Here is a 27,635-nt window from a genome sequence, read left to right as displayed (position 1 = left end):
TATTTGGCATTAGAAATCTTTTATTGAGACAAGGTAAACAGTGGGCTGAAAATACTACAGGCTGAAGGAAGGCTGAGGAAACCAGTATGAAGGCAGCTGAAATGATGAACTAAATACATTCCAAAGGTACTATTTATACCTAAGGCACTTTTAAAAGTCAGGTCTTAACCAAAAAGACTTTACATGGCATTCAAAAAAAAAGAGGGGGGTCACTTAAATCTTTTGGATTGACTAAAAGAGCTAAATTATGTACCAAAATCTGTACAGCAGGGGCCTGTTTTCAGCAGGAAAGCCTATGTACAAGTAAGAACCTCTTACTCTTGTAACATTGTCCTGTTTTGTTTTGTTTTATAAGAATATATAACTCCTATCTCCACAGAGTTAGTCCATAAGGCCTCAGTGACCTCATAGAAATATGGAGCTACCTCTACTAGAGAACTATTTACACTGCACTGTAAATACACATATGTGTGTCCACCCCCACAGCTAAGCTGTCAATGCCTTAAGTGAAGGGGGTACAGCTCATTCGTTTTATATCTATGGTGACAATTAATAGGCACTCGATACTTTTTTTTTGCATGAATGATACATAAAATGATTATACATTACCACCACTATTTACATTAACATTCCCACCATTAGCCGTCTCCAAAATAAAAACACCAAATTGCTGCCACATATTCAGCAGTTTTCACAATACAGTGAGTCTGGACTTTTTAATGTAAACAAACATGCTTGATTTACCAGTTTTCAGAGTAATAACACAAACTTAGCATTCTTCTTGGAATGGAAAACTTGCTGGGAAGTTACTTCATTCTTTTCCTCTTTTTCAAAAGTGCATCTCTTAGTGCCAACTGTAAAATAAAAAAGTATTGAAACATTATAACTCTTGGGAACCCCGTTATACAAATTTGGTTACATGAAAGTTTACTAAAAAGGAATCACCAAGTCAATACACCATCCTGAAAAACTATAAATGACAAAATATTCCAAAACAGATCAAATCTATATATATCGAGGATGGGGCATATTACTGCTAGGAAATATGCAAAGCTCTTGACTGCTGTTTCCAACTCATGGAGACATAAGCTCAAAACAGGAGCGGCTACCGAATGCAGACACTACAGTATCCCTGTCTTCAGGGATAATAAATAATACTTATTTGGTCTATATGGCTCTTAATATTTTGGAGTTGTGGATGAGATACATTGTCTAAATTAAAAGTAACAGAAAGACAGATTTTTCTTCATAATTAATCACCTTTTCCAACTAAAGATGGCATATATTCCACATATATTCCATATATTCCACTAAAGATGGCATACGGCATGTATGGATCATTCAAATACTTTAAAATAGCATTCAGCACTTGTGCAGATTTATGATAACTCTATCAATATACAATCTGAAACAAAGAAAAGTGTTACCTTATCTACTGATTTTCAAATGGGTTTGTTTTATGCAATAAACTAAGAAAATGTTCTAAGTAAATGCTAACACTAACCCTTTATAATGGCTCAAACATGAAGATATTAACTCAGAAATTGAAGCCCTGACAACTGTAGCTTATGGCAAAATATTCTAGTTAATACAGGTTCTAATTTTTAACTTAATTATTTTGTGTTGGAAGTATGTAAAGTGAACATGAAGAATGAAAGCAGTGAACTGTATGAGACTCAGTCTAGGCTTTCATCCCCTGGAGTTCATCTCTAACCAAAGAGGTTGGGTTCTTCAAGATCCCCAGGGTAGAACGAGAAGGTGAAGAATTTAAGATCTAGAGAAGAAGAAGACTGAAGGATCAGTGTCTGAAGTGAACCTACAAAAGTCCTTATAAAGTTTTACATTTCCCAAAAGAAAACAAACATAATATTAAAGATGATCAAAAACAAACCAAAATTAAAGTTAACCAAGACTAATGTATACATCTTAAGTTTGTGATGGATACTACTCCATTAATTCCCAAGCACTATTCTTTGTTCTAGAAACTTTTAAAAATCTCTAGCTTTTATTTAATTTTTATTTTAAAATTCTAGCTTAAATTTTAACAAGATAAACCTAAAACAGTTTTGGGGTACAAATTACCTAGCTCTACATACGAATGTTCAGACTTTTTGGATTTTATGATTTCCAGTTGACTCCTTGCCTTTAGCTCACACCTGGGTCTTGGTATGTCTTTTCAGAAAAGCAGAATAGCTGGGATACTTAAGGCAGAACAAAAATCTGTAAGTTCATTTCAACTTAATTTGGCTAAGGAGGTATTTTCTTGATTCATCTAATTGTGTCTTATTTTTCTCATCTGCAAAATTGGTTTAATCACAGTAACTGCACATACTATTGTAAACAAGTTAATAAATGGAAAGCCCTGGAACAGTGAAGTCTCACGCTAAGAACTAAATGTGTTAGCTAATGTTGGTTATGGGAATTTACGCCCACTCATTAAGCTTTGTGGCAAAGCACAGCCTACTCTCACACATATTTCAGTTCCTTTCCCTTCAAATGCCACCAATTAAAGAAAAGGAACAGGTATACCCCCGTTTTCTTCTTTTATCTTTCTACAGGCTTTACTGCAAGATCCTCCTCTCCTTCCCTATCCTATGCTTTACTTCCCTCTTCTAGTCTCATCCCAGTCACCTCTTCATATTCTAACAATTTACAGTAAGACCTCACGTACACTTTCAAGCCATGTAAGATCCCTCTATTTAAGACACTGAAATATCACCAAGGGATAGAGGGCGGGGTGTGAAGTGTGATGCTCCTTTCTCACAGGGCCCTTGGGGTCACGGGCAGCTTTGGGGATGCTCTGTAACTGTTCTGTCCAATAGGGTAGCCACTAACTACATGTGACTACTGAGCATTTGCAATTGGCTAGTCCAAATTGAGATGTGCTGCAGTATAAAAGACATGCTGATTTCAATTAGCTCAAAAACAAAAATGTAAAATATTGCACTCATAATTTTTATATGTTGAACTACATGTTGAAACGATACCATTTTAGATATACTGGGTTAAATAAGATACATTATTACAATTTCCTCTTTTTTACTTATTTTTAAGTGATACATGTAGTTCATATTATATTTCTATTGAACAGTACTGGTCTAAAGGAGAGAACAAAGAAAATCAGGAACTTAAAGTTATGTTTATAATGAAGAGATCCTGAAGAAAATACAGGGCAAAGAAACACACATAGAAATTCTGATTAATATCAGGTTCCAAATGGCAAGAAAATTGGAGAACAAGAAAAAACATTCTTGAACCAACAAGTGCATATGTCCAATGAAGTCTTAATTTACTCTCAAAAAGATTCTTCAATCTTTGAGAGTTATTTTATGACTCGAGGTGCTTGCAAGGAACAAAGCTGGGCTTCCCTATCATGCCAGAAAAGGCAAGCTAAAAAACAAAGTTGGGGTGGGGGGAGTCCTAACTAAAATGTAACAAGCTCACAGAAACCTCATAATGAAACACGGCCTACCAACACCGTAATTAATATTTCCTCAACCCTGAAATGTGAGTAAGGGCCAGTGAAGGACAGACTAGTGGATTTCAGTCAATCCTATCATAATTTTAGGAGAATGTGGCAAAATTTAGAGTACTTAAAATCCTAAGTGGCACCTTTCCTTTCACCTCAATTTCAACAGCTTCTATTAAAAATGCTGTCATTATTTACATGATGTTGTTGAATACAATTTAGAACTAGAGTCAACAGGGTGAGCTAAATGATACCTTAATTCAGTGAATACTGACTTGGAACCCACAGACACAGCACTGCCCTAGAGGGCTGGTGGTTACATTCAGTGCTGGCAGGCTGATCCTTGGCTAGCTATTTAGGAACACTGGTTCACAATATGACAGTTTACCCAGAGCTGATATCCTGGCAATTTTTCAGAATAACATTTAGATACACTGCTAACTGCCAGGAGAGAAAGATACAAAAGTATAAACTTGTTTTATCACAATGAATTACTGAAATAAACAAGCTGCCTAAGTAGCACGGGATTACCATTCAAAGGCCATGAATGGATAAAATGTAATCCCAAAGCCTGTAAACATCAGGGCTTTCAAAAGGGCACATACAGGAAGGATCATGCCAACACAAACCTATTTATTTTGCTATGCTTTTCTGAAACTGTTTCTAAGATATTACCACATAGAATTATTGGTTTTTGAAAAGTACCCACGCCTATAATCCTAGCACTATGGGAGGCTGAGGTGGGCAGACTGCTTGAGTCTAGCAGTTAGTTCAAAACCAGACTGGGCAACATGGCAAAACCCCATCTCTACAAAAAATACAAAAATTAGCCAGTGTAGTGGCAGACACCTGTAGTCCCAGCTACTTGGAGGGCTGAGGTAGGAGGATCACTTGTAGGGAGACCCCCTGAAACTATTGTTAAGGAATAAAAGATGAAATGCTCCTGATTATTGTAAATACAAAATTGCATGCAGGACTGTGTAAAGACAATGCCAGGTTGGGCTGCCAGAATGAGCCAACAGCACATGATGTGCTTCCCCTTGCAGAGAGCCTATAAACGGACATGCAGTCAGGAAGGTTTCACATCACCAAGATTCCTATCCCAGAAAAGCAGATGTTCATAGCTTTGGAAATGGAATGCGACCCTTGTGGGGAGCCTACAAAAGGATGCATGAGGGGTACCTGTTCATATGGATAAGATACGGTTATAAATGCCCTTATCTTGCCACGGCTCTTCTAGGTCTCTTTAGGGTTAAGGCATACTCCCTTCTGAGAATTTGTGGTCTAACTGGTTGTCTAGCTTCACGTACTGTTTCTATTGATTGATTGCAATCAGCTTTTACTGCAACTGTCACTGCTGATTAGTATCTTGCTAAACACAGGTTCTGGATAGACAGGTTCTGGAAACTGCTGACGCACATACTATATTGTAAATTCTTATCTCCGTATACTGTATTTCTGCATACAGATGTTATGTTAAAGAATTACATCACCCCTGCCGGGCGTGGTGGCTCACGCCTGTAATCCCAGCACTTTGGGAGGCCGAGGCGGGCAGATCACGAGGTCAGGAGATCGAGACCATCCTGGCTAACGCGGTGAAACCCCGTCTCTACTAAAAATACAAAAAAAATTAGCCAGGCGTGGTGGCGGGCGCCTGTAGTCCCAGCTACTCGGGAGGCTGAGGCAGGAGAATGGCGTGAACCCGGGAGGCGGAGCTTGCAGTGAGCCGAGATCGCGCCACTGCACTCCAGCCTGGGCAACTGAGCGAGACTCTGTCTCAAAAAAAAAAAAGAATTACATCATCCCCATGTGACCATCTCACCTCATAATCAAACAACCCTAAATCCCTCACTAACCTACCCCCACCCTCACTAAACTTAATAATAAATGCTGGTATATCCAGAGCATTGGCAACATCGCAGGACCAGAAGGCGGTGACCCCCCGGACCCAACTTTCACTATCTTGTGTGGGTCTTTTATTTCTCAACCTGCCGATCCACCTGGGAAGAAAGAAAGAGCCCTGCGGCATTGCGGGCTGCAGGACAGATCCCACAATAATCACTGGAGCCTGGGAGGTCAAGGCCGCAGTGAGCCATGAGGCTACAGTGAGCTGTGACTGCACCACTGCACTCCAGCCTGGGTAGCAGAGTGAGACCCTGTCTCAAAAAACCAGGCATAAAATTGGCACTAAAAAGTTATTCAATTAATTTTGATAATTTCACAGACCAAATGTCAGAGAATTTTAGCATGGGAAGGAACTTCATGGATGATCTAGCTTGCATTTCTTTACTTATACTGGAGGAAAATGGATTCCTCTCTGGTCCCACAGCTGAGTCTCAATCAAGTCAGGTCTGGGACTTACATGCCCTGACTGCTTCTCACCTCTCCATGCTCTCCAACAATGCTCCCATTAACCACAAGGCACACACAATAATGCCCAGTCTTCAGAAGGCGCAAGTCCGTCTCAAATGTAAAGCTGTCTTAGAATTACAGTAGTGTTCTTGCCACCCAAGCTTCATGTGGAACTCACCTGTTTTTCTCGGAAGGAACGCTTATTTTTTGACCGGACATTCCGGCTATACCGCATCATCATAAAGTTCTTCTGTTTTTTCTTCTCTTTATTTGTTGAACTAGAAAATGGATTCATTTTGGTTTTCTTCCTCGCAAATTCTTTTCGGTCTGTCTTTCCAGCCTACCGGAACAAAAAGTTTGATATTTCTTCTTCAGTAGCATACTTTAGGAGTCATCTAATCAACATTAATGTCTCCTCTGTATCAGAAGCTCTAGTAGGTGCCAAGGCCACAAAATCGACAGGACACAGTCTTTGCTCTTTGGGACCAAGAAATGGCCATGCAGTATTATAACGGAGCAAGGGGAGCTCGGAGGAAGAAAAGTCACAATTTAGCCTGGTGAGGTCAGGAGAACTTCCTAGAAAGGGAGACAGGTAGACTTTTTTTTTTTTTGGCAGGATGAAGGCATTCATGGTAAGGGAAAGGAGGGGAAAGACAGAGCATTTCTGGAAGAAGGGACAGTGCACACAAAGGTGTGGAGGATAAAGGACATGTGGAAGACAGAGAACGAGGTGGAACTAGGATGGGACGACGGTGTCTTGAACAAGTGGAAACACAGAAAATGATGTTGGAAATGTAGGCAGGACACAATCATGAGCAGCCACAGCACTAGCCACAGGCAGACTTCAACTGGCTCTGGCTTTTCACTGGTGACTGTAAACACACTCCTACTTTTCTCTTAGCTTTGATAAATATAGTGGTTTCCCAACACTACAGACTACTGCCTTCCTGTGCTCTCTACCTTGTTTTGAGTGGTGGTTACATGGCTACATACAGTTGTCAAAACTCATCTACCTGGCTGGGCGCAGTGGCTCATGCCTATACTCCTAGCACTTTGGGAGGCTGAGGCGGGTGGATCACATGAGGCCAGGAGTTTGAGATCAGCCTGGCCAACATGGCGAAACCTTGACTGTACTAAAAATACAAAAATTAGCTGGGCATGGTAGCGGGCACCTGTTACCCCAGCTACCTGGGAGGCTGAAGCAGGAGAATCGCTTGAACCCAGGAGGCAGAGGTTGCAGTGAGCCGAGACTGCGCCACTGCACTACAGCCTGTGTGACAGACAGAGACTCTGTCTCAAAAAAACAAACAAACAAACATACAAACAAAACCAAACAAAAAACAAAACCAAACAAAATCCCTCATCTAACTGAACACCTAATATCTGTGCATTTTAATTTCTGTGTTAATTATACCTTTATTTAAAACATTTTTTTAAATTGCCATTCTGTGGCTATACAAGTTCTGGCTTATGTTTCATTTTATTTGCTTTCTGTTTAAAAAAATAGGAATGATGTGCTCACTCACCATTGCAGTTGCTAGTCTTGTCTCTTTGTCAGACTTCGGCTTTTTATGAAGGCGTTCAATGTCCCGAAGAGAAAGTAATTCACCCCTGGGATGAGGGAAAAAGAACACATGAAGCAAGAATGGAATTCTGTTTCCTGATGCTTTCATTACCACATGAGCTGATTGAAGTACTAAAGTGGATGTGCCATTTTACCTGGGCTCTTCATCACTGTCTATTTCAATGTATTTCCTCTTCTGGGATTTCCCAGGGGCAGCATCAAGTTCTTTTCTCATTTGGGCCATGCGGATTTTCTGGAAGTCTTCCTGAGTTAAAACTCGGCTGGTGCTGACGGCTGCAGCTTTGGCTTTCCGCTCCTCCATGGGCATGCTCTTCAGCTTCTTGGAAATTTCTTGCTGTTCTTCATCGGAAGAGTGTTGCACATCAATCCATTCACCATCAGCATCCTCTTCCTCCTCACTGAGACTGGTACTTTCCCATCCATCTTCATCATTTTCAGCATTCTCTTCTTTCTCAACTTCCAGAACTTCTGCTCCTGGAATGTAATCTTTAGCATCTAATTCTCCATATTCTTGCACTCTTGCTTCTATGGAGGCCTCTGTAGGCTTACCCCGGAATTTCTTCTGCAGCATCTGAGGATTCAGTGTTCGGAAGAGCTGAATCAAAGTTCTAGCAGACATCATTACATTCTTATCCTTGTGTGTTTTATACTGAGCCAGGTCTTGGAGAAGGTCTTCAGTCATGGCCAGAGGACATCGAGCTGTTATCTCTTTTATAGCATTGATTCCTACTGTCATGACTTCTCCAGAGTTCTTGTCGGTAACAAAATTGTTTGCCACAGTCATAAGCAATGACTGAATAATCTCTGGGGGTACTAGGTGATGAGACGCTTGTGCAGCAAACAGAAGGATCTTTGTTACTTCTCTTTGGTGGGGCTGCAGAAACCTTTGCAAAAAGGGATAGAAATTGAAGAGGAAGAGCTCATGAATTCCCACCAATCTGGAGATGAGGTTCATGAGCATCATCTTCACTTCAAACCTTTCCTTACAGCGCTCAAGCTGCTTTAGTAGTTTTTCTGCAAAATCTTGGGGATCATGAATCAAGTGAATGGCTGAAAAGTTAAACACCTCTGGTTTTTTCTTTTTTTTTTTGTTTCTTGAGCACTTTCATTGCCTTTTCCAACTTCTTCTTGTTTTTGGAACTTTTCTTCCCTGTAGCATATTGTACTAGCAGGTCTCTTGCTGTTGGTCCATCATCCTCAGATTCAGAGTCACTGTCCTGTTTGTCTTCTTCATCTTTCCCAAGGAAGAATGTCAAAGCGGCAACTAATATCTTGGTGACCTTAGAGAAACATGCAGTTGTGATAACATTGACAGTTTTGGCATCATTCCAAATGTTCCTTCTGTAGAGTTCAATCATTACATCTAAAGACATCTTGGCTGCGGTTGCATTGCTATCTCTTAACATGGTGTACATGAAATTTTGCAATACTACATTCACTTTATTGTTCTTGTGTTTTGCGTTTATATTCTTGATATCAGTCACAATATGTATGTATAAAGTCTGAGGAAAAGAAACAAAAACATATACATTAAATCTAACCGACATTTTTAACCTTGCTATATTTGGAGAATAGTATGAAAATACAGGATGACTTAATTTTACCTATTTTTCATTCTATCACAAAAGAAACCCAAACCAAGCAAACAAACAAAAAAGCAACTACAAAGCAAAGCAAAGTTGTCCTCAAGAGCTTAAACATGGAGTTTCATGTAATACAGCACAATTCTCCTAGGTATATATCCAAGAAAATGAAAACATCAGTGTTCATACAAATGTTCATAGCAGCCTTATTCGTAGTGGCCAAAAAGTGGAAATAACTTAAGTTTCCATTAACTGATGAGTGGATAAACAAAATGTGTTATATCTACACAATGGAATATTATTTGGCAACGAAAAGGAATAAAGTACTGATATGCGCTACAATATGAATGAATCTTGAAAACATTATGCTAAGTGAGAGAATCTAGTCACTACCACACATTGTATGACTCCACTTATATAAAATTTCCAAAACACACAAATCTACAGTGACCCAAAGTAAACTGGTGATTACCTAGAGGTAAAAGGGATGAGGAACAGGATTAACTGTTACTTGGAATAGAGTTTCTTTTGGGGGTGACAAATGTTCAAAAATTGATTGTGGTGATGGTTGTACTACTCTGTCAATACACTAAAAAACACTGAATTGTATACTTTAAGTGGATGAATTTTACGTAAATTATATCTCAATAAAAATGTTACTAAAAAAAATGCTCCAATTTACCAAGCACCTAGCTGCACGTAGGAAAATACTGCGAATGCACATATCACCGGTGCCCACACCATGCTCCCATGGACCACTTTTATTCCACAAATTAGACTGTGGGTGGCAAGCCACCCAGGTGCCGAGGTAAGAGACTGAGGGCATGAACTGTTCCAGTATAATGAGGAAAATATATATAATAAGAACAGTTGTACTAGACATAGCTTATAGGTGTGATCACTTATGAATAACATTAATGATTAGTTTGTAGCGCTACTCTTTATTCCAGTATTATAATAATCTTTGCTCTACAATTATAACCTAGGAAAAACCAGGCCATACAGAGATAGGAGCTGAAGGGACACGGTGAAAAGTGACCAGAAGACAAGAGTGTGAGCCTTCTGTTATGCCTGGACAGGGTCACTAGAGGGCTCCTTGGTCTAGTGGTAACGCCAGTGTCTGGGAAGACGCCTGTTACCTACCTAGCGGACCTTGGTCTAGCAGTAGCGTCAGTGCCTAGAAAAGGCACCCATTACTTAGCAGACTGGAAAAGGGAGTCTCCCTTTCCCTGGGAGAGTTAGAGACGACTGGTCCGCCACCTCTTGTAGAGGGCCTGACATCAGTCAGGCCCGCCTGCAGTCATCCAGAGGCCTAACCGTCCCCCTGTGATGCTGTGCTTCAGCATCAGACTCCTGGTCCACTTTCATGTTCCACTCTGTACACCTGGCTCCGCCTTTTAGATAGCAGTAGCAGAATTAGTGAAAGTACTAAAAGTCTTTGAAATGCAGAAGTAATGGCGTAAGCTGTCTCCTCTCTCCGCGTTGGCTGCCAAATAGGGAAGGGCCCCCTGTCCAGTGGAAATATGACTCATGTGACCTTATCTATCATTGGAGATGGCTCACACTCCTTACCCTGCCCCCTTGCTTTGTATCCAATAAATATCAGCGCAGCCTGGCATCCAGGGCCATTACCGGTCTCTATGTCTTGGTGGTAGTGGTCCCCCGAGCCCAGCTGTCTTTTCTTCTATCTCTTTGTCTTGTGTCTTTATTTCTACGATCTCTTGTCTCCGCACATGAGAAAAACCCACAGACCCTGAAGGCCTGGCCCCTACATTAGACCAAGAAGTACAACTGCTAAAATCAAACAGTGGTAGTCTCTTAATACTTTGAAAAAAATTTTAAATTAATTAATGTAAACTTAAGTTTTTCTTTCCTTTTTTTCTTTAAATACAGAAAGGGTCTTTCTATGTTGCCCAGGCTGGTCTCAAACTCCTGGCCTCAAGTGTTCCTCCCACCTCAGCCTCCCAAAATGCTGGTATTACAGATGTGAGCCAATGTTCAGCCAACTTTTTCCATCTTAAATTTCTTTCATAAATCTTCAGCTTCTAGTGTTATATAAGCAAATGCAAATTCGTGGGAAAATGTTAATAACAACAAAAAAATTTTTTGTCGGGGAGTGGGGCAGTTATAGCTGTGAGTACCAATGTCCTGATCTGGCCAGCCAGTATGGTGCAGTAGTAAAAGGCTTGGGTTCTGGAACCAGAGCCTGGGCTTATATCCAATCCCACCACTAAGAAGCAGTGTAAGAGTGGGCAAGTTACTCTATCTCTCTTTAACCTCAGCCTTTTCATCTGCAAAGTAAGAATAATAATAATGAGGATCCCTCTCTCATAGGGCTTTGTGAGTAAATGAGTAAATACACAAAAGCTCTGAGAATGGTGCCTGGCACAAAGTATGCACTCAATAAATACTAGCTATTAACACCATACTGCATGCACACATGGTTGCTTTTTTTTCTGTTAAAGTAATTCTTAATTGTATCCAACAATGTAAAGCATCAATAATTCAAGGGACAACAAAATTTTATGTTGCCTCAAGGAAGATGCATGGAAATATTCTTTTTGCTCTTTACCTTTCGCAGAAGCTTATCATGGCAACGCAGAAGTTCAAAGAAGAGTTCTAGCAGGCTTGATGGATTGATGAGATTCTTATTTCTCAGCAAGATCAAAGCTTTGCAAAATGTCTCGGGAAGGAAAAAAAACATACCATAAGACAATGGTAAAGTTAACAAGGTGAGAAAATAGAGTATATATGTCCCAAGACCTTAATGTCTTTTACTAACTAGACACTATTGTAGGATTCAGAACAGTCAGTCTCTGCCTTCATGGAGCTTACACTGGGGATAGAGCAGAACGGAGGACAGACAAGTCAAGTAAGCACATAAAAAGTGGGATCTAAGAAAATAAGTGTCATGCAGGAAGTAAACAGGTTTACGTAACTGATAAATAGTGACTGAGGGAGGGCCACAGGGAGGTCAAGTAAGATCTCTTTGTTGTGTCACCATATGGTAAAACCCTGAATCCATAAAGACAGGTGGGATAACAACATAATACACTAAATTGGAATAATCAATGCAAGTTTGTGACCTCACGAGGCATTCTTTTGACGTACCATCAGCACTAAGAATGGCCCAACAGCAGTTGTTGCACTTCTCCCCCACGCCTTTTTTTTTTTGAGACGGGTCTCGCTATATCGCCCAGGCTAGTCTTGAACTCTTGAGCTCAAGCGATCCTGCTTCAGCCTCCTGATCAGCCAGGACTGTAGGTACTCAGCTATTATTTTTTTTTTTCTATTGTTAAGAGATAGAGTCTCATTATGTAGCCTAGGCTGGTTTCAAACTCCTGGAAACTCCTCAAATGATGCTCCTACTTCAGCCCCCTAAGTAGCTGGGATTACAGGCATGAGCTGAAGTGCCCAGCAGCAGTGGCACTCTTGCTTAACACCAATTCTTACATGTAGCCCTATCATCCAAATTTTGGCCTCGAATGTTCTCCTTCATTAGACAAAATACAATCCTTGAAGAACAGTTGATTCCAAGCCTTGGGGCAGGAAAAACGGTAAGAATGAATTTGGAACTATTTCTGCCAGAATTCAAGGATGCTTTCAAAAACAAGGGCAAGGCTGGGCATGGTGGCCCACACCCATAATCTCAGCACTTTGGGAGGCTGAGGTGGGAGAATCACTTGAGGTCAGGAGTTCAAGACCAACCTGGGCAATGTAGTGAGACCTTGTCTCTACAAAGAGCGTGTGGGTGGTACACACCTTGTGGTCCTAGATACTTGGGATGCTGAGGTGGGAGGACTGCTTGAGCCCAGAGCTTGAGGCTGCAGTGGGCTAAGATTGTACCAGCTGGGCAGCTGAGTGAGAAACCCTGTCTAAAAAATAAAATAAAATAAAAATAAAAAAATAAAATAAATTTTAAAAATCAGGGAAATCGCTAAAAGGACTAAGAAGCTCCCCCCGACCAGGTGGTGACAATCTGAACATAAAGTAATTAAAATAATAATGCTCAAAAAAAGTTTTAAAGTACATAAAAGGTAGTTATAATGTCAAAGGAATACATACAACTTGATTTTTGTTGATTTAAGTAGGTAAGAATTATTACATATGGTTATTTCATTTCTTCCAAAAAAAACCCCACAATGTTTCTATCTGTGTAAGCAGGACAGAGTGAACAAAAACTTGGGAATGATTCAAAAAGTACTGGAAAAATAGCAAATACACCAGGTAGAAAGAAAGCACAGTGGTTGACAAGAATTGGTGGTTATCCCAATAACCAATTAAAAAGAGCTTCTTCCAGTGTGTTCAACGCTTCCTTTAAAAAGCAATGCTAACTATACAGACTCAATCCTTTATCTCCAGGCAAAGGAAATATCCATTATTTTTTAAAAACCTACTAATCATCATAAAGCACTATAAAGAAGTACACATATACATTTTTTTCCATTTTTAAAAAAATTTAGAGGCGAGGTCTTGTTATGTTGCCTAGGCTGCAGTGTAGTGGCTATTCACAGGCACGCTCATATCACACCTCAGGCTCAAACTCCCAACCTCAAGCAATCCTCCTGCCTCAGCCTCCTGAGAAGCTGGGACTACAGGTATACCTGGCATATTTATTAATTTAATAATCCCCACAGACCAGTTTGGTGGGGTACCGCCAGGAAAATAAAACTTAAATCCTAATTACATGGAAAGCCATTAAGTCTAAGTCTCTATACCCAAAATATCAAATCTCTATGACCTACAAGGACTTCAAGAGTAATGTGACATCGGTAAAAGCCTTTAGACTAGGGGTTCAAGTTTGGAGTCCCTTGGGTTCTGCTGCCAGGTCCCATGTACCACCTGAGTTGACAATCCAGAATCTGCAACCTTGGCTTGTATGAGATGGTATTCTTTTTCTTCTTGGCCTAATCAAATTGCTAAAATCCTATAGTAGTACAAAAATGATAGAAGTAGAAAAAAACCTGAGAAAATCTAATGGAAAACAAAGATTAATCTAAAGACTTGGCATTTCTACAAGTTTTGCTACAGGATATATTAGCAGGTTTTCTGATCATATTTGTGTACTTATCTGCTGCAAAGAGGTTTGAAAAGCAGACATATTAAATTTGGAAGTGCCTTAGGTTGGGTTCCCTAGAATCAGGGACTGATTTATTACAAGTGATTTGTTGGGGGTATGATCTCAGAAAGGAAGTGAAGGAAGGAGGATAGTACAGAGACAAGCAAAGCAAAGCAAGGATGTGTCCTTGACTGGAGACTAGCTTTAGTCCCATCACAGGAAAGCACTGGAGCACAACCTGCAATGGAGTCAGAGCCACCCTGAGGTAATAGGCTGCGCTTTTGTACCACATGATAATGGGCTGTGGGCTACTGGGGTAGGAGGACACCTCCCAGGCACTAGGACTCCGATTTAGCTGAGAAAGGGATGTTCCAGAGAAAGGGCGGCTGAGGGCCACCAGTAGCTGACATTCACAACAAGCAGGGCAAACAGGTACACGGGCCTGGTAAAGGAAATGTCAGCCAGGACTCAACCTCAACCACTAAAGGAACAATGATGAAATGCTCAAACTGACTGTCTAATGGATAAGTTTACTAATTTAAGCATTACAAAAATGACAAATTGTAATTAGGATTCTTCATGCATATGAGATTTGAATGACTAGAAGAAATCATCTACTCAAAAGGTTAAAGAGCATCCTGTAGGGTTAGTGTGCTGGAAGAATAGAAAGATCACAGTGTAGCTGAAAACAATAGGAGATCAGAAACACAGGCAAGAAGCAGATGATGCAGGCACCTTTGAGCCAGGTTATTAAGTTTCTGTTCTACTGTAACTATACATGAGAAACCATAGAAGGATTTTTAGGAAAGGATATAATAATTTACACTTTCCAAAGAAAATTAGCAGAGAGGCTGTTCTCATTTAAATATATATGAACGCAGCACACATGAACACAGCACAATTTATTCATCCAACTACTGGTCCTACCATTCGAAGATCTGGATCCAATACGGTATGATTGCAGGAGAGAAGATCTTTCACCTCTTGAGGAAAATTACTTAGATACTCTGGGTAGCAGTGACTAATCTGTAACAAAGCAAAGGCTCTTCTGAAGTTTCTCTCTTTCTCTCCTATAATTCAGATGCACACATTTAGGATGTTCTGCAAAAGGAGAGTAAAAGGCTATGTTTCATAGAAGTAGATGGTTTCAAACAACCTTCTTTTCCTTCTACGTGTTAATTTCTCCAACACTTATTATAGTTTCTCTAGTCTTAGTAATATTTATGACATGATTTAGTACCTGCTTTTACGATGAATTTGAAGAAAAAAAAAAAACAGTCTTAAAGTTTTGTCCTGGTTAGTTCTGCAAAAAGATTTAGTGACATTCTCTAACTCATGATAGGGAGAAAACAAAATTTGCAAAAAGGGAAAGTTAGAAACATATTTTAACTAAGTTCCCATTCCAGAGTGGAATAAGGTTGAGTATTAGTGAAAAAATATTTGGCAAACTGTGTGTAACACCAGTCTTTATTTAAGAAATTGTATTCTTACCTGTGCCATAAACATCACCAGCTCTGCTAGTTCTTTGCTGGGTTTATTTGGTTGCAATTTGAAAATCTCCACATTGGATTTGTAGTGATTATACTGCTGTAGAAACTATAGAAAAATAAAATTTAAGTTTGTCACATTCTATTACATGACTTTCTCAGTGCAGAAATTCTTAGGAGAAACTGTTGACAATCACATGGAGAAAAACATATTACAAAAGTATATAAAAACACTCCTTTAGCCTTACCTGCATTCTTCAAAGTGCACTTTTTAAAGACCTGAGCACATCACAGATAATCTAAAGACCCTTTCCTTAGAATTATCATTACAAGTTTAGGCAGCATGGTATAAGAACAGAGAAGCATAAATCCCAAAATTCAGACTGTAGCCCTGTTCTGCCAGTTACTATCTAAATGATCCCTACTGCTGGGTGTAGTGGCTCACACCTGTAATCCCAGCACTCTGGGGGGCCAAAGTGGGTGGATCACTTGAGCCCAGGAGTTCGAGACCAAACTGGGTAACACAGGGAGACCCTGTCTCTACAAAAAACACAAAAATTAGCAGGGTGTGGTGGTGTGCATCTGTAATCCCAGCTACTCAACAGGCTGAAATGGGATAATCACTTGAGACCAGGGAGGTCGAGACTGCAGTGAGCTATGATCATGCCACTGCCTAGGCAACAGAGAGACATTCTGTCTCACAAAATAAAAATAAAAATAAATGACCCCTACTACCACGTCCATGTATGCAGAGCACTCAAATCAGCAGAAAAATAACAGGTCAGAAATATAAATTATATCTCAAGTACATGAAGCTCTCCAGTCAAAATCCCCCCCACCCCTTTTTTTAAATTATACTTTTAAGTTCTAGGATACATGTGCAGAACATGCAGGTTTGTTACGTAGGTATATATGTGCCATGGTGGTTTGCTGCACCCATCAACCTGCCATCTACATTAGGTATTTCTCCTAATGCTATCCCTCCTAATGCTATCCCTCCCTAATGCGAACATAAACAGGGCCCGACCCTGACAGGCCCCAATGTGTGATGTTCCCCTCCCTGTGCCCACGCGTCCTCACTGTTCAACTCCCACTTATGAGTGAGAACATGCGGTGTTTGGTTTTCTGTCCTTGTGACAGTTTGCTGAGAATGATGGTTTCCAACTTCATCTATGTCCCTGCAAAGGACATGAACTCGTCCTTTTTTATGGCTGCATAGTATTCCATGGTGTATATGTGCCACATTTTCTTTATCTAGTCTATCACTGATGGGCATTTGGGTTGGTTCCAAGTCTTTGTTATTGTGAATAGTGCCACAATAAACATACAAGTGCATGTGTCTTTATAGTAGAATGATTTATAATCCTTTGGGTATATACCCAGTAATGGGATTGCTGGGTCAAATGGTATTTCTGGTTCTAGATCCTTGAGGAATCGCCACACTGTCTTCCACAATGGTTAAACTAATTTACACTCCCACCAACAGTTTAAAAGCATTCCTATTTCTCCACATTTTCTTCAGCATCTGCTGTTTCCTGATGTTTTAATGATTGTCATTCTAACTGGCATGAGATGGTATCTCTTCGTGGTTTTGATTTGCATTTCTCTAACGATCAGTGCTGATGAGCTTTTTTTCATGTGTTTGTTGGTCGCATAAATGTCTTCTTTTGAGAAGGGTCTGTTCAGATCCTTCGCCCACTTTTTGATGGGGTTGTTTGTTTTTTTCTTGTAAATTTGTTTAAGCTCCTTGTAGATTCTGGATATTAGCCCTTTGTCAGATGGACAGATTGCAAAAATTTTCTCCCATTCTACAGGTTGCTTATTCACTCTGATGATAGTTTATTTTGCTTGCAGAAGTTCTTTAGCTTAATTAGATCCCATTTGTCAATTTTGGCTTTTGTTGCCATTGCTTTTGGTGTTTTAGTCATGAAGTCTTGCCCGTGCCTATGTCCTGAATGGTAGTAGCCTAGGTTTTCTTCTAGGGTTTTTATGGTTTTAGGTCTTACATTTAAGTCTTTAATCCATCTTGATTTAATTTTTGTATAAGGTGTAAGGAAGGGGTTCAGTTTCAGCTTTCTGCAAATGGCTAGCCAGTTTTCCCAACACGTTTTATTAAATAGGGAATCCTTTCCCCATTGCTTGTTTTTGTCAGGTTTGTCAAAGATCAGATGGTTGTAGATGTGTGGCGTTATTTCTGAAGCCTCTGTTCTGTTCTATTGATCTATACATCTGTTTTGGTACCTTTAAAAAAAAAAAAAAAACTAGGTCTCTGTCACCCAAGCTGGAGTGCAGTGGCACAATCATAGCTCACTGCCACCTCAAACTTCTGGGCTCAAGAGGTCCTCCTGCCTCAGCCTCCTAAGTAGCTGGGACCACAGACGTTCACCACCACGGCCGGCTGATTTTTCATTTTTATTTTTTGTAGAGACGGGGTCTCTTTATGTCGCCCAGGCTGGACTCAAACTCCTGGCCTCAAGTGATCCTCTCACCTCAGCCTCCCAAAGTGCTGGGATTACAGGTGTGAGGCATAGCACCTGGCTCCCCTTTTCTTTTAAGTATCAAGTAAAACTTTATGCTAGAGTTCTAGACAGGATGTGTTAACAGCCAATAGCAGTAGACACATGGAAATAATAATAGCTTCCACTTATTCAGCACTTGTTATGTGCTAAGCTTCTTATGTACATCAACTCATTTACTTATGTTTAGTCGTACCAGCCACCTGATAATCAAATGTTGGAATTCACCAGGCCTCAGTTCCACAGTTTCATGCCTTACAGCTAACTACTCTCCACCCATACATAGTCCATGTCTTTAAATTATGTGATACACACACAATCACTCTTTCTCATCATCCCTACCTGGTCCAGTGAACTCCCAATTCACATATCCAGTCACCCGTCTGACATCTCTGTTTAGGTAGACACCTAAACAGACATCGTAAACTTAGCATGGTCAAAAAACAACTTGATTTCCCCAACAAAACTGCCAGGCCTCTAGCTTCTTCTAAGAACAGAAGTCAAGTCCCTACATGCTTCAGACAGAACCACTTCTCTCTTGACCCCATACCTCCACTGAATAGGAGTGAGGAGAGGGCTGCAGAACTCCTCATGCTCCTGACAAAATCCTCACCCCATTTCTTCCCCCACCCCACCCATGGCCCAGCTAACACTATTTACCTGCCTTGAGATGATCAGGACTAATCTCATTACACCCTTTATGTGCATCGGTCACCACAAGAGTCCAGTATTCCCTGGCCATCCCTCATCCCCCTCACTCTAATCCTCATACCACTAGAATCCTGAAACTCTTGGGGTGGGGCCAAGGCATCTAAATCTCTTTTAAACAGCCCAGTCATTCGAATGCTCTATGGGAACAGTGGTTTTCTCCTGACACACTGCTACACCGTTTCCTTCTCCCAGCATGGATGAGTCAGTAGGCATCCTCCCTGTTCATCAATGCAACTTCCAGAGCACTCATATCCCTCCAGATTAACATCCTTTCTCCTCCTTAACCGTCCTCACCCCCAGCTTTGAATCTTATGCCACAAGACCCACTATTCCTCCCTGTAGTCATCTAAAGACTAAGGTTATCCTCACATTCCTTGAACATTTCAGCTCTTTGCTCACTGTCTTCTCACCCTCTATCACAATTCCTGTTATAATACTTGGTGATTTCGTATCCACAAGGAGGATCTTTCCAATACCCTGGCCCCTCATTACCCTGACTTCTCCTCCTCTAATCATCTTGAACTTACTGTATCTTAGCACTCACTTCCATGGTCATGCCCTAATTGTTGTCATTACCAATAACTATATTACAACTCCATAATCTCAATCAGAGGTATATTCCTCTCCAACCACATCTCCTATTTTCCAAACTCCAACGATCCTTCAATCTCATCAGAATCCATAGTCCACTGAGCCTACTACCTTTCCACTGCACCTAACTAACCCCCGCCCCAACTTCCCTTCTCATCCAGCTTCAATTCCATGATCAATCATTATAATCACCTTCATGAATATACTTCAACTCACTTGCCCATTTCTCTTGTCATTATACCCATTTCGTAAAATGCCCACCCTGTGCTTTCCTTCTCTACAGCTACGCTCCCAGAGCTGAACATCACTGGAGAAAATCGGCTAACTGGTGTCATTTTATTTTTTTCATTTTCATTTTTTTTTTTTAGAGCCAAGGTCTTGCTCTGTTGCCCAGGTTTCTGTGCAGCGGTGCTATCATGGCTCAATGCAGCATCAAACTCCTGGGTTTAATCAATCCAACTGCCCTAGCCTCCCAATTAGCTGGGACTATAGGCATAAATTCGTAACTACAAACCTCAAATAAGCCCTGCATGTACTCCAGCAATCTGATTACATTTCTCCAGTCCCTTCACTTTCCCACTTTTCTGGACAACCATTTCGTACTTTGCATTCTGTCCTCAAACCTCACTTTTTCCCTGTCCTCATTCTCAGCAGAGGATCTTATCTTCAATTTCACTAGGAGTATAAGCAATCTGAGAATAATTTCCATTCAACCACCTATCTTCTCCTGTGCCTATATATTTACCTTCTCTCCTATTACAAAAGCTATCAGGCCACCATCTAAGGCTAGCTCCTCCAGTTATGCATTAGATTCTAAACCCTGTAATGTCACTCAATCAAGGTCTTTGCTTCACTAGTCCCCACCTCCCATTTCCTGCCTCAATAGGTTCTGCCCCATCAGTATATAGATATGCTGTTCTTTCTGCCATCTTAAAAACAAACAAACAAACAAACAAAACAAAACAAAACGGAAAAAACCTTTATTGGTTGGACATGGTGGCTCAGGCCTGTAATCCCAGCACTTTCGGAGGCTGAGGCAGAAAGACTGCATGGTTTCAGCTTGGAGACCAGCCTGGGCAACATAGCAAGATCTCATCTCTACAAAAAAATCAGCTGGGAATGGTGGTTGCACACTTGTGGTCCCAGCTACCCAGGAGGCTGAGGTGGGAGGATTGCTTGACCCCAGGAGGTTGAAGCTGCAGTAAGCCATGATCACACCACTGAACTCTGGCCTGGGCAACAGAGCAAGACTCTGTCCTGGAAAAAAAAAAAAAAAAAAAATCCTTTCTTGATTCCACTTTACTCTGTACCTTCTACTCCATTTCTCTCTTCAGAAAAAGTCCTTCAAAGAGTTGTCCATATATCCATATATGTTGCCTAATTGCCCTCCTTTTTAAAAAAAATCCTTTATATTGAGATATAATTCATATACCACAAAATTTACCCTTTGGAAGTGTACAATTCAGTTCTTCAGTATATTCGCCAAGTTGTACAATTGTAAGTTTTTCATCACCACCAAAAGAAATCCATTAGCAGTTATTTCCTATACCCCTTACCCTCAACTCTGGCAACCACTAATCTACTTTCCGTCTATATAGATGCACCTATTCTGGACATATTCTATTCATATACATAGAATCATACTCCAATTGCTTTTAAACTTTCTGTAATCAGATTTTTGCATCCATTCCTCTTCCCAAACTGTTCATATCAGGGTAGCCAACGACATCCATGTGACTAATTTTTTGTTTTGTTTTTTCGAGATGGAGTTTCACTCTTGTTGCCTAGGCTAGGGTGCAGTGGCACGATCTTGGCTCACTGCAACCTCTGCCTCCCAGGTTCAAGCAATTCTCCTGCCTCAGCCTCTGGAGTAGCTGGGATCACAGGTGCCTGCCACCATACCCAGCTAATTTTTATATTTTAAGTAGAGATGAGGTTTCGCCATGTTGGTCAGGCTGGTCTTGAACTCCTGACCTCAGGTGATTCACCCACCTCGGACTCCCAAAGTGCTGAGACTACAGGTGTGAGCCACGGTGCCTGGTCCCATGTTGCTAAATTTAATGGTGGTCAACTTTCGGTATTCATCTTATTTGACTCATCAGCATCTGACATGCTTGGGCTCTCCCTCCCTTGGGAACATCCATACTGGGCTTCCAGAACACCTCCTAGTTTTCCTTCTAACTTCACTGGCTGCTTTCTCAGTCCCTTTTTCCAGTTACTTAGAAACTCACTGGCCTCTAAATGTTGGGAATCCCCAGGGCTTTCTCTACCTACACAATCCAGGATCTAATCACCCTTCTTACTACCTCCTGTTACCACCATCCTGGCACCACTCAACTCAGCATCATCTCTTGCTGTGGATAATTCCAATAGCTTCTTATGCGGTGGCTCTGCTTCTCTCTTTGCCCTCCTACATACAGTCTATCCTCAAGTCAGAGTGATCTTGTTCTCATACAAGGTAGTTCATGTATTCTTCTGCTCAAAACCCTGTAAAGGCTTCCATCTCATTGGGAGGTAGAATCCCAAGTTCACCCACTTTCTTCATTCCCCATTTGGAGCCACACTGGCCTTTATGTTCCTGAAACCTACCAGGCATACCTGCCCCAGGGTCTTTATATCTTCTGTTACTTCTGCCTAGATCACTCTTCTAAACATATGCACAGCTCTCCCTCATGTCCTTCAGGTGTTCACTCAAAGATTACCATCTCAAGACCTTCCCTAACTATCCAATTTAAAACTGCAATAAACATCTCACCCCCAACATACATAAGTACTTTCCTATTGTCTTTTTTTCCACAGCACTTTTCATTATTTAACATACTATACTATTTGTCATTGTTTTATCACCCCCCTATTGGAATGTCATTTAATGAGCATAGAATTTTTATGGGTACAGCTCAATATTATGTAGTCCCAGGGCCCAGCATTGTGCCTTGCATATAGCAGGTAATCAACAGCATTTGTCAAATGAATGAACTTCAGTAAATGGCACTATCATCTACCTAGACACAAATAAAAAACCTGGGTGATCCTTCATTCCTTCTTTTTTCCTTTTCCCCCACATCCACTCCACCAGAAGGCTCTATTAGCACTACCTCCATGTAGAACAGTACCAATCTTTGTCCATAATTCCAGTGACACCACAATCCCTTGCCTGGTTATTCTGAGATCCATTATATTAGTTACCCTGCTTCCAGTGTTGCTCCTCTACAAGCCATTCCACATGTAACTTCCAGAGTATACTCTTTAAAAAATATAAGTCAGATCATGTCACTCTCCTGCTTAAAACTCTCCAATCACTCCCCAAGGACTCAGAGTGAAATCTAAACTCGTTAACAGGGCCTAGGAGGCTCTGGATAATCTGATCCCTGCCCGTATTTCCTACACGATCTTCCACTGCCCTCTTCTATGCTGACTACACTTTAGCTACACTGGTTTCTTCTCTGCTTTTTTTCCCCCAGTAGCTTCTGCACTTTCTATTCCCTGTACCTAGAATGCTCCTGACCTGCCTGGCTCAATATCATCACTGCAGAGCCACCTTCCCTGTTTATAGGGTCTAAACAAGCAGCCTCCAGTTCTAACCTATTCCCATCCAGTTTTACTTTCTTCATAGTCTCTACCATAGTAAGTCTACCCTCACTTGAATGTAAGTCCAAGAGAAGAATGCTTTCTTACCTGTCTTATTCATTACTGTACCCCAATGCCTACCTAGAATAACAATACACAGCAGGTATTATATAAGTGATTTTGGATATATACTTCAGTGAATTAAAGAGGTAGTTATTATCTCCTTCTTACATATTAAAATACCCACGTAGGCTCAGCGATTAACCCGCTTCGGTTACACAACTTGTTAACAACAGAGTCAGGAGTAGGAGTCATCTAACGGAATTATATGGACTCTCAACTTACCACTTTCTTTGCGAATGGCTATACAACGCTTTAAGCATCTCAAAGTCTTGCCTATGTTACTTAACTTCTTGTACTCGTTTCCTACTCTTTATTTCCACTATCTTGATCCTTGGAGAGGCTCTCTCTACTGGTGACCTAAGCCACTGAGATTGCCATGTGTTAAAAAGCACTCATAAGGCCGGGCACGGTGGCTAAAGCCTGTAATCCCAGCACTTTGGGAGGCCGAGACGGGTGGAACACGAGGTCAGGAGATCGAGACCATCCTGGCTAAAACAGTGAAATCCCGTCTCTACTAAAAAACACACACACAAAAAAAACTAGCCGGGCGAAGTGGTGGGCGCCTGTAGTCCCAGCTACTCGGGAGGCTGAGGCAGGAGAATGGTGTAAACCTGGGAGGCGGAGCTTGCAGTGAGCTGAGATCTGGCCACTGCACTCCAGCCTGGGCGACAGAGGGAGACTCCGTCTCAAAAATAAATAAATAAATAAATAAATAAATAAATAAATAAATAGCACTCATAAAATATCTATATGTGAAAATTTGGGGGAGGAGGGAAGTGAGAAGGGCAATGAAAAAATGAGTAATTGTGTTAGCCATTCAACAAATCACAACCTGGTAGAAGCACAAACATGTAATTGCAGCAAATACCTAGCAGAGATACCTGTTTAATGCCTGTCTGATAAATGGATGCCCGAAGGAAGCACCTACCAGATTAATATATCAAAACCACTTTCATTTTGTCGGTACTGGGTTCAAACACCCCTAATGTTCACAACTTATATAAGGTTAGTATACAACGCCCATCACAATGAGGGCCTAATTTTTCAATCTAATCTTTTCCCAAAGCAAATTCTGACATTCGAGTCATGCCAGTTTCCGGTAAGTTTGAATCCTGGCTTAACTACATATACTAAGCTCCCGAGTCTGTCCCTTGTGCTTGAGAAACCCCCACTCTTTCCGGGCACAGTCCAGGGTACACAGACGGCTCTCAGAAACGGACGTCAATCGAAAGCATTCTAACATACGATTCATCAAGGGTTACGGACTAATTCAAGTTTGGGATTTTCGAAAAGAGGCTGAGAAACCCGAGTGGAAGTTGGTGGTTGGGTGCGGCCCATCTCTCTCTCTCCACCTCCGTGCGGTCGGAGAAAAATATCTTAAAACAAAATGAGGTTTTAAAGGTGTTTCAGCGGCAGCAGGGTCTACAGGGCAGGTACAAAATCCAAAGGGCAACAGATTTTCAAGAGGTGGGGAACGAACCGTAAGGCATGTCTCTTCCCCAACCCCTTCTCTCCTCTGGAGGGACCCCTGAACCTAACAGAATAGGCGGCGAGCCTGGATCCCAGCCTCACTCTATGCTTTCCCCCACTGGCGTCTCAACCATCCACCATCCGGCCTCTAGCGTTTGCTGCGCCGCACTCCCACCTCCTCGATGTAGGCCGGCGGGTCTCGCTTGATCAGATTCTGTAACTGCGGCAGGTTGCTGGGCAGCTTGTTGTTGTTTCTGCTGGACATTTTGGCTGCAGACTAGCGTCGCGGCGAGCACTTTTAATAAAACTCAGACGGCCGGCAGCCAGCAATCCCTGCCAGCTACAGCTTGGACTCGTGTTTCCGGGTACGACCGGAAACAGCGCTAGGCAGGCGACACCATAGCGATTCCTAAAGCTACGGAAGCCTCAGAATGTCAAAATTATTCTCGTTGCCAAAATGCTCTGTGGTATATCGGAGAGCTAGCCACCAGTGTCCCGCCCCTCGCCGTTGGGCATATGCTACTACTACTTCCCAGCGTTTCTGAAAGGATCTGAAATGTCAATTTTTTCACGTGTATTAGCATATGTCATCATCCCGACCCCCATATGAAGCACAAAAATGAGGATTAATAGTTTATTTTTAATCCCACTGTCTAAAGTCAGAAACTCACTACTGTAATCCCAGCAGTTTGGAAGGCCAAGACGGGCCTGAGGTTGGGAGTTCGAGACCGACCTGATCAACATGGAGAAACCCAGTCTCTACTAAAATTACAAAATCAGCCGGGCGTGGTGGCGCATGCCTGTAATCCCAGCTACTAGGGAGGCTGAGGCAGGAGAATCGCTTGAATAATGGAGGCGGAGATTGCGGTGAGCCGAGATGGCGCCGTTGCACTGCAGCCTGGGCAGCAAGAGCGAAATTCCGTATAAAAAACAAAACAAAACTGAAAAGAACCATGGAAACTAGATAGCACTATTCCCTCTTAGGAGAAAAAAGAGAAAGGAGGGTCGTATAAGTTAATGTGTATGCTTTTAGATATGTTCTCATTTTGGTTTTGGTTGTTTCAACTTAGCGTGACCCTTAGGGAAAAGAGTGCTGGATGAAATGTGATCATGTTGACCATTAAGAAATGCAATTAATCCGTTACAGTTCAACTATCGTTATAAGCTCTCTTCACCCAGAGTTTTTAATTCAGATCATGGTAATTCGAAGAGGAGAATACATTTCTACAATCTCAAGGTGTGAAAAATCAATAAGGGTTGAATGAATGGGTAGCGTGTTGTCCATTAGAGAGAGAGAGGAAAAAAACCTAATTACCCACCCTGTGCCAGGCACTATTCCGAGCACTTGTATTAACTTGTTTAATCCTCAGAACAGCCCTCAAAATAGGTGCTATTGTTATCTCCATTTTACAGAAGAGGAAACTAGCTCAGGGAGATTGACTGCCTCAATTCATAGCCTGTGAGGAAGATGAGATTTCAATCTAGGCAGTCTTGATTGTAACTACATGAGAAAAAACATAGCCTAACAGCTGGTAGCTGGTTGCTGGTCTGGCAAAATAGCCAGACAATAGTGTTCTGCTTAACCAAAGCAATTTTACAGAATGTCAACCTCATCTGTGACCATGATAAAATGAGCCCCAAACAAAAAAACTCTGTAATCACACCTGCACACAAAATAAAGAATGCTCCACAAACCATGTTGTTCAGCTGCATTTGGAGAATGACTTATTTATTAATTATCAAATCAGTTACTTGTGAAGAAATAAGTGTAAGCAATAAGTTTTTTAAAAAGCATAGATTTAAATTAAATATTTTTGGTTAGGTTATTTTAGTGAGGGCATAAAAAGTATTCTCAAAACAAAGTCTGGCTCAGTGTGGTAGCTCAAGCCTGTAATCCCGGAACTTTGGGAAACCAAGGTAGGAGGACCACTTGAGTCAGGTAGTTCAAGACCAACCTGGGCAATATAGTGAGACTCCACCTCTACCAAAAAATTAAAAAATCAGCCAGGCATGGTGGCACACCATGTGATCCAAGCAAAAGGGTCGCTTGAGCCCAGGAGGTTGAGGTTACAGTGAAGCACGGCACACGAGCCTGGGCAATACAGTGAGACCCTGTCTCAAAAAAAAATTAAATTTAAAAAAAAAGAAAAAGAAAAGAAAAAAGCCTATATACAGGTACTTGAAAATGTCTGGTATATTGAAACAATAGCCACAAGTTTGGTGTGACTAAAGGTTGGAAGGGCAGGGTGCAGCAGGGAAGGAGCTGAAAAAAATGAGATGGGAGAGGTTGTATAGTCCTGATATGAAAGGCTTTAATTGCTATTCTAAGGAGGGCATACAGGTCAGTTCATTTTGCCTCCAACAGCATGGAAGGCAGGGTTTGTTTCTCATAAGTGAGAACACTAAGAGTAAGAATGGCTAACTGAATATATATATTTTTAAGATGTTAAATAATTTGGGTATCTAAGGCCACATGTCTGCTTCCATGTGAAATCCTATCCTTTATTTTTGAAATTATAATGTATTTTTTAATTTTACAGCTTTATTAAGATATAATTGACGCACAACAAACTACCCAGTGAACAATTAGATAAGTTTTGACATATGTATGTGCCCATAAAACCATCATCACAATCAAGATAATGACTATATCCATCATTTCCAAAGGTTCCTTGTGCCTCACCATCCCCAGACAAACACACATCTGCTTTCTGTCACCAGAGATATGTCTGTGTTTGCTGGAATTGTGTACAAATGGAATCATACGGTACCTATTATTTGAGGTCAAGCTTTTTTCACTTAGCATAATTATTTTGAAATGTATCTATGGTGTTGTATGTCTCAACAGTTCACTCCTTTTATTCCTGAGTAATATTCCATCATATAGACATCACAATTTGTTTATCCATTCACTTGTTGCTGGATATTTGGGTTGTTTCCAATTTTGGCTGTGAACATTCATTTTCAAGTCTTTTTTTTAAGAGATAGAGTGTTGCTCTGTCACCAAGGTTGGAGTGCAGTGACATGATCATAGCTCATTGCAGCCTTAAACTCCTAAACTCAGCCTCCCTAGTAGCTGGGACTACATACAGGTGGTGTGCCACCATGCCCAGTTAATTTAA

At 41.1% G+C, this 27,635-nt stretch overlaps 1 protein-coding gene across 1 annotated transcript; it reads right to left on the bottom strand.

Moving 5' to 3' along the window:
• On the bottom strand, positions 1-24,902 carry SDAD1 (SDA1 domain containing 1). The gene is given in 9 exon segments (XM_026456700.1): positions 1-854; positions 6,000-6,161; positions 7,348-7,432; positions 7,541-8,493; positions 8,495-8,908; positions 11,562-11,672; positions 14,976-15,074; positions 15,540-15,644; positions 24,689-24,902. Coding segments are annotated over 9 exon segments (2,067 nt in total). The 5' UTR covers positions 24,779-24,902; the 3' UTR covers positions 1-806.
• Positions 24,903-27,635: the final 2,733 nt, after the last annotated feature.

Source organism: Piliocolobus tephrosceles, chromosome 3 (assembly GCF_002776525.5).
Source record: "Piliocolobus tephrosceles isolate RC106 chromosome 3, ASM277652v3, whole genome shotgun sequence".
Lineage (NCBI taxonomy): Eukaryota > Metazoa > Chordata > Mammalia > Primates > Cercopithecidae > Piliocolobus > Piliocolobus tephrosceles.
This window is presented reverse-complemented; position numbering and strand designations above follow the sequence as displayed.